Genomic DNA, 8,652 nt, shown 5'->3' with positions numbered 1-8,652 from the left:
CCATAAAGTAAATAAAACACAAACTTTATGTTGAAACTTACTAAATAAATAACAGATAATCAATTATAAAAGATACAAAAAATAATTATTTAAAATAAAAATTAAGATTTAATATACACTAAATTCCAGAAAATAACAACGGACTAAGTCAACTGAGACTCTCAATAACCATCAAGCACTTTTAAAAGATAAACAAACACCATTTATAAAACACAAATTTCGATTATTATTACAAAACAGTAAAAAAAAATCACACGTAATTTTTAAAAATTTGATAAAAAGAACAGTATAGCTAAAGTAAAATATAAAAAATAATCAAAAGTTTCCAACCCTATACTAAATAAAATTGCATAAAGTCAAGTAAAAAAACACTTTCTAATTAACCAGATTATCTAAATAAACGTCAAGTTCTTTTAAAAGATACAAAAACTACTTATTTAAAAAGAAAATTTCGTTTTTAATGACCATCAAGTAAATAAAAATCAGACGGAATTAGTCAACTGAGTCTCTCAAGCCCATTACAGATCTATTAAATTAGAAAAACACTACTAATATAACATCAAAAATTAGATATTAATTAAATAAATTTATAGATAAATCACACGTAATTATGCAAATGTCTCTCTCAATCCCCGTAATGATATTATAAAATATAAAAACAATCCTTAATTAACAATAAAATTAATTTTTTAATTAACCTCAACTAAAGAAAAATCACACGGAATTAGGCAACTGAGTCTCTCAATCCCCGTAAAGCTCTTTTAAAATATACAAAAACTACTTATTTAACATAAAAATTTAGTTTTTAATGGCCATCAAGTAAAGAAAAATCACATGGAATTAGTCAACTGAGTCTCTCAATCCAATTAAAGTTATTTTAAAATATAAAAAAAATACTTATTTAACAAAAAAATTTATTTTTTAATGACAAACAATTAAAAAAAAAATCACACGGACTTATGCACCTCAGTCACTCAAGCCCCTAAAAGATATTTTAAAAGATAAAAAAAATAATTATTTACAACATTATTTAATATTTTAATTAGTATAAAGTAAATAAAAATCACACGGAATTAGGCAACTGAGTCTCTCAACCCCCGTAAAAATCTTTTAAAAGATACAAAAACTACTTATTTAACACAACGACCCCCCATGTAACTGAATCCCTGTCTAACTGAAACACCTGTACAACTGAACCTCCGTGATAAATTTCATTACTTTTAATCTCTATTCAACACCTGCTCCACGCCTAATAATAAAAATTTATTTTTAAAACTGGTAGCTAGATTTACTAAAAAAAAACGGGATAGGCCCCGGGCCCCTGAATCCCCCTTGGACGGGAACCCGGGTAGACCCGTACTCCCTCCGTGCCCCGGTATCCTCTTTTCCTGAACCCTCGTGCCCCTCCCCCCTCACTGCCCCCCCCCCCCCTCCGCCCCCGTTTCAGCCCTTTCTTTGTAAATTGACAATATTTTTAAAAAATTAATTAAGTATTATACAGACCACATCGGCGAGGTAAAGCTAGGTAAAGTCACAATGTCATTCTATCGTTACTTTTAAATTAAGATATTGAATACTTTCTAGAAATTTCCCTTTTAAGCGTCTACACAAATATCTTTTCGAAAATATCTTTTCGCAAAAAAAAAAATTCACAAATCTCGTAAACTAAAGAAGTAATTACCCTTTTCAAATGCATGACTCGTTAAACTATTCTCGTTGAATTCAATTCTCTTACTAATATGTAATGTAAAGAAAACTAAAAAGATCCACCGGTTTTTCCAACACGGATGTAACCTAAAAAAACTTGTATGTCATGAAATAGAAATTCAGTTAATTGTGACAGAAAAAACTTGAAGCAGAACAGATTATAACCAACCTGTTTGGTACGGGCACGTACGCAAAGTACATACCTTCAAGCAAATTCCATATGATATTTTAAATTACTATAGCTTCTATAGAAACGGTACCTCTATGCTAATGACCCTGGTAACCCCCAATTCGTTGAAAACCTACACGCATACCCGCTGCCTCAGGCGTAAGTTTGCGGGTAGGATTTTAATCTATTATACGGTTACTACTTACCTCAAGCGTCGATTCGACGCCTTATTCATTTTTCCGAGCTTTAATTCAGCTATATATTTCAAAAAGATTATAAACGTCATATTTACGACTTACCTCTTTCATTCCCTTCGCTAATGTTCTTCATCATTTCTGGGTCAATTTCTTCCTCCTTGCTAAGGTTGTTTGGTGGATGGCCTTTCCGCTTTGGTTTTTTGGTTGCCCTTGCCAGAACAGCCGCTACAGTGATGGCTGCCAAAACGAAAATGGTGCCACATAGCCCAATCAATGCTCCCACAGTTGGCGTAAGCTCAAAAGGGATTGAGGATGTTGCTAAGAATGAAAAACGATTATCAATTCGGACAAAGATAGTTTATTAAAAAAGATTGTTTTAAGCTTGTGGTTCTGGGGAAAATGCAATTGAGGGATTACGATTTTTTTACTGTCAAGTTTGAAGTTGTTTGAAGTTAACCCTTAAAAAGCCTCCGTCAGCTACCAGAAATTTGGATGGTCAGGCTAGTTTGTACTGCAGACAGGCAGATTAAGAAGCGTGCGAGCCAGTTCTTTAACATGGTGAGACATTTTAACTGATGTGATCCTATTCACAACTAAATTGAGGGAATAAGAACTAAATTGGGCTCCGTCAAAAGTCATACTTTATAAACGACGATTGAAGTTTCTATACTAGACTGCGGGGGAATCGGCCCGTATCTGTCGAATATAGACCAAATAGGTTTAATGACTAATCTGAGAGAATTTATAGATCTCTCAGAGTTAAACAATATACATAATTATATACAAAACTATATACTTAAAGAAACATAGTATGTACATACGGAGTATATATATATATGAAAAAATAAAATTTAAAAATATAAAATGAACTAGTTCGGCAGTAGGCCTATTGACATAGCAGGCATCCTTTACACTCCTGCAAATATTGCACATACAAGCATCGAGGGAACAACTGTAGCTGGTGAACGATAAAAGGGTCATCAAAATTATTGGGGGGGGGGGGGATAAATATCAGTTTCTAAAATCAAAATGGGGAAACATTAGTTATTTTTGTTTTTATTGCTGGCTCGAAGCTGAAAGAGATCTCCAAGAGTTTATCAAGGAGGCACACTTGTGCCTCTATAAAGAGGCGACCCACCACAATGTTAAGCGATTTCAGGTCCTAGAGGTTGCAGAGAGACGGCGGCGATCGCATTTTGTAGCCCAAGCTCAAACTAAGAATCGTGCAAAATTTCATCCTCCTCTGACTTTATCTTCATGGGGTAAACTGGGCCGGAAGTTTCGACCCTCCCACCACAGCCCCCCTTTAACGTTGTCCGATTCGGTTGAAATTTAGAGGTTAAGCTTTCCTAGGAGCCGGGAGCTTATCCTCAAAATTTCAGCTCAATCCGATCACTCCTTCCCTCTTTTCAAAAAACCAAATATAGCCACTTAAACTTCATTTCTTTTTTTTTTGTTATCCACGCCTACAGGCCACAGTTGGCAACTGATCTGGGTGAATGAGGACTCATTCGAAGCAGAATTTGACCTGTTAGGGCCTTTTGATATTTTCAGACCGAAAAAATTATCCCCCGAAGTTACATTTACGAAAAACCTCGTTTTCCTATAATAGCCCATGTTAATTTTCCCCACCACACCCCCCCCTTAACGTTGTCTGATCGGGCTGAAATTTAGAGGATAAGCTTTCCTGGGGCTTGGGAGCTCATCCTCGAAATTTCAGCTTAATCTGATCACTCCTTCTCTGTTATCCAAAAACCAAATATCAAATTTTTTGGGGATTTGCTTGCGTCAAAAATAGATTCACCTTACTAAAAAACAATTACAATTGTGTCTCTTTAGTGCAGCGGTCGAAACTACTGACTGTCAGGCGGAAAACCCGGGCTCGATTCACCGTCACAGGAAATTTTCTATATACTGAATTTAGAGTCTAAAAAAGAAACTCAGTTTCTTTTTTAAATTATTTGAAAAAAATTACGTTTTCTAAAGAGTTAAAGAGGCTGAGTTACAAGGTCGACCCTTAAAACGTAAAGGGATTAGGAGGCACAGTTGGGGGGCTGTTAAAGAGGCTGAGTCACAAGTTCGAACCTTAAAATGTACAGGGATTAGGAGGCACCCTGTACGAAGTGATTTGAGTATTCAGGTATTAAAAGCCTTAACACAAGAATGTTCAAGAGCGGGAGGTTTGGGGGGTGGCAGCCCCCCAGCTTTAACTCCTGACACGATCAGCTAACATACAGTCAAGCAATAATAACTAATAAACTGTACAAAAACGTGCTGAGATTATTTGAAAAAATACTACGTTTTATAAAGAGTTGAAGAGGCTGATTTACAAGGTCGAACCTTAAAAAGTACAAGGATTAGGAGGCACAGTTGGGGGGGGGTGCCGCCCCCCCACCCCCGCTTTCGCAGCCTTTAAATAAATAAAAAAGATTTTTAAACTGAAAGTAAGGAGCGACATTAAATCTTAAAACGAACAGAAATTATTCCGTATATGAAAGGGGTTGTGCCCTCCTCAACGCCTCGCTCTTTACGCTAAAGTTTTATTGTTTAAAAAAAAGAGCTGTGAGAAAGTCAAACTTTAGCGTAAAGAGCGAGGCGTTGAGAAGAGCACAACCCTTTCATATACGGAATAATTTCTGTTCGTTTTAAGATTTAATGTCGCTCCTTACTTTCAGTTTAAAAAACTTTTTTTTTATTTAAAGGCTGCGAAAGCGAGGGTTTGGGGGCGGCAGCCCCCCCAACTGTGCCTCCTAATCCCTGTACGTTTTAAGGTTCGACCTTGTAACTCAGCCTCTTTAACTCTTTAGAAAACGTAGTTTTTTTCAAATATACTATCAAAAGCCAAAGGAAAGACCTATAGAACCCTTCTAAAATCTCCTCATATTTTGCTTTTTTTTAGTTGATGTAATTGGGTGGCTCTTGATTTTATTTTTATTTAGGAAACACTTCTTTGTTCATTCTGCGTATATTCTTTTAGATTTTTCTTCTTTTTACTCTGAAAAATGCTAAGACAAGGCCTAGGTCCAAATATTTGCATTATTTTCTGATGAATTTCCAGACGGCATGAAACTCAAATAAACTAACGCAGAACTATATGGCAGCAAAAATTATGTGACAGAGTTCCAAAGATGAAAAGGGATATAGACATAGGGAATGGTACCTAGCATAGTTTGAATTCAAAAGTCACAAGTCATTGCAAGAAGGTATTGAGAATCTTCTAAAAATACCAATTAATAAAAATAATGTAGATGTTACAATGTCTTGGTGGTACACCTATCTTTTTTCTTAGGATAGCTTGGCTTTAATTTCCTGAGCTCTTTGAAGAGTAGATTAGCTGCCTCGAAAGCTAAAGAACCATTCATTTGCAATCACATATCTGAATGGGAAACCTTCTGATAATTATTTCGGCCATTTTCCATGGCCCAATTGAAACAAAAAGGAAACTTGGACAGTCAGTAATTAAATGTTTTACTAAACAATTGGATATTTCAGCATGATCATTACTTTGGTGTCTTCAGTGAGGATATACCCATTGAAAAATAAAATGGAAAAGACCTGATAACAATAAAAAGAGTTGGGATAAAATAACTTTAAAAAGTTAAATTAAAAACGAGGGCTGAAAGAGCCGCCTATGCATTATAACAGGAACGAGAAAAGACATTTTAAGCCAATTTTTCATCTTCATATACACTATAGGGTAAAACAAGGGAAAATGCGAGTTACCAGATTGTTGTCAGATTTTCGCTCTGTTTTTGGCTAGAAGCCAAAATTGGCGCATGAACTCTATGAAAGTGGGCCCAGAGACTAAATTAATGGAAACTTAATAAGTCAGATAGAGCTTCTTTCCCTATGGGACCAAATTCTAAAAGGACACGTGCAAAGAAAGAAGGATCGCAAAAAAAAGAATGTTGGAAGAGTGTAATTAGATTACCTCTCTAACAAGTCCCGTAACAAAATAATTGGCAAATGTTCTTATCTTGTTAACCAGTAGACTGTTAAAAAAAAATGTCTGAAAAGCATTATGCAACAAGAACAGATTCAACGCCTATTCATTCCGCTTTCCAAAAATATTTCATTTTTGCTTATCAAAATTTGCCATAAATCTTCTGAAGTTTGTAGATTGTAGGGACAAAGCATGATCAGAAACTGCCGATAGTGCAATTGATACATTAAAAAGTCTTGTTGTTCCACTTTCTGATTGTAAGGCACAACTATACGACAATGCTGTAAACATGTCAGCAAATACAACTATGCACAAGTGAATGCACACTTGGCTTACCATGGTGCTAAATATCACACTGGTTCCCAAATGTTTATCGGTAATTTATTTCACTGTAGCGATCCCAGTCCTGCAGCCCCCTCTGCAGGTTTTAAACTTGCAGATCATAGGTTAGATAAGATCCGATTAGGGAAGATGCATCTTATCTAGGTTAGATAAGATGCAGATCCTAGGTTCCGTCACAATGAGGTCGCGCATTCGAATTGTTCAATGAAGAATAGGGCCGAAGACAGAGTTTTAAGCTGCTGATGTGAACACTAGTCTCTCAGGTCAACAAGAACAACTACCGTCATATATAGCCGAGCTAATGTCAAAGAACGTCAAAAAAGAACAGCATTCTACTGCTGTATTCTCTCTTGGATATTGCGGCAGATCTAATTTATGCAGTTGTGATACTACTAAATTCATTTCAAAAGAAATCTCCTACTTCAAATGATCCAAAATTGAATGTTCAGGGATTACCCAAGGGTAAGCAATATTAGTAAGCCATAATATTAATTTTTTCACTGGGACCACAGATCTCTCAACTAGGACCAGTTGGGAGATCAAAAGAACTTGGAAATAAGAATACAGGGGTCAAGTTGGTTTTTGAGGTCCTGCTCTCGCTGAACATCTCTCTAAAACCTAGATACGAGATCTATGGATCCATAAAATATTCATTGTGGAGTAAAGGATACTGGAGTTTTACAACACAACGTTTCGAGTAGTTATGCGAATATACGTAGATTATTAAGATGAAAGCCCAGAAACCTTTCTTTCAAAACTTTTCTGTGGGATTTTAAAAAAGAGAAATAAAGATGCAAATGATCAAAATTCAAATGAAAGGAAATATCCTGATGTGCCATTTTAGGAAATCCACTTCTGACAGCATCTATTTTGTGTAGTGTTGGACAATGCTATTGGAGGGCTTAATTTCAGTATAGGAAAATAATCTCCAGAAGAGGAACTGAAACACAAAACAGCTATTCAGTATTGTATTGTACACTGAAACACAAAACCAGAATTCAAATATTGTGTAGAATTGAACAGTAAAAGATATTGTTGAGGAAATAAACAAAGAAATAACAACGGTTCACATCACAAATATTGATAGAAAATGTTGTGTATACAGTAAAAGTTGTGTCTAATATGTCCAGGGTAAATTTCTTAGTATCAGTATCAAACAGTTCGTGGTAACGAACTGTAAGTAAGGAGCGACCCGGCTCAATGGTAACCGAAACTCTAAAAAACGGGATTTTGATACCAATAGATACATCAAAAGAATCAGATTTTAATACTGATTTCAAATATATAAGTTTCATTAAGTTTAATCTTACCCATCAAAAGTTACGTGCCTGAGAAAATTTGGCTGATTTTCGAAAAAAGGGGGAAAGACCCCCTAAAAGTTATAGAACCTTAAGGAAAATCACACCATCATATTCAGCGTATCAGAGAACCCTACTGCAGAGGTTTCAAGCTCCTATCTACAAAAATGTGGAATTTTCCGTTTTTTTGCCAGAAGAAAGATCACGGATGCGTGTTTATTTTTTTTTTTGTTCGTTTTTTTGTTTTTTTTTCCCAGGGGTGATCGTATCGACCCAGTGGTCCTAGAATATCGTGGGAGGGCTCATTGGAACGGAAATTAAAAGTACTAGTGCCCTTTTTAATTGACCAAAAAAAATGGAGGGCCACTAGGTCCCCTCCCACACTCATTGCTTTCCCAAAGTCACCCGATGAAAATTTTGAGATAGCCATTTTGTTCAGCATGGTCTAAAATATGATAAAAATGTCCTTTAGGAGGACTTGATCCCCCAAAGTTTTCAGGGGGAGGGCTGAAAGTTATGAACTTTACTCACTGTTAACATATAGTATTGGTTAATGGGAAGTATACAGACTTTTTCAGAGGAGATTTTTTCTGGTAGTTGGGGGACGGAGAGGGTCGGGGGCTATATGGAAGCATCTTTCCATGAAGGAAGTTTTCAGGGTGGAAGGGACAGTGCTATGAAGGGGGCGCCGGATTTCCCAGCATTATTAAAGAAAAAGATCAGGAATTAAATAAAAAAAAACAAGTTTTTCAACTGATCAACTGATTGTGATTAAGAGGTCATTTTTAAAGAACTGGAAAAAAAAAAATTTGAACTATAGTTTAAAGAGCAGGGTATTGACTAGGGGGCGAACCCACTAATATACATGTTAAAAATTTATGAATATAGAAGTTCGTTACGTAAGTTAATTCTAAGTTACGTATATTTATTACTAATAAAAACGTTCGTAAATAAAATTAAAAAAGTTTCGAGAAAGCCATTTAACCAAATATAATA

General features: G+C 35.6%; 1 protein-coding gene across 1 annotated transcript in view; it reads right to left on the bottom strand.

Annotated features, from left to right (window-relative positions):
• The window catches only part of LOC148951571 (adhesion molecule nephrin-like), a 286,912-nt gene that overhangs the window by 9,572 nt on the left and 268,688 nt on the right, over positions 1 to 8,652 (bottom strand). Inside the window, exon 13 of the mRNA XM_089091200.1 lies at positions 2,176 to 2,391. Coding sequence (XP_088947326.1) covers positions 2,176 to 2,391 — 216 coding nt within the window. The remainder of the gene's footprint in view (positions 1 to 2,175; positions 2,392 to 8,652) is intronic.

This window comes from Artemia sp. Qi Xiang Cuo, chromosome 6 (genome assembly GCF_049724085.1).
Source record: "Artemia sp. Qi Xiang Cuo chromosome 6, ASM4972408v1, whole genome shotgun sequence".
Lineage (NCBI taxonomy): Eukaryota > Metazoa > Arthropoda > Branchiopoda > Anostraca > Artemiidae > Artemia > Artemia sp. Qi Xiang Cuo.
Note: the sequence above shows the minus strand (reverse complement) of the source record. Positions and strands in the feature narration are given on the sequence as shown.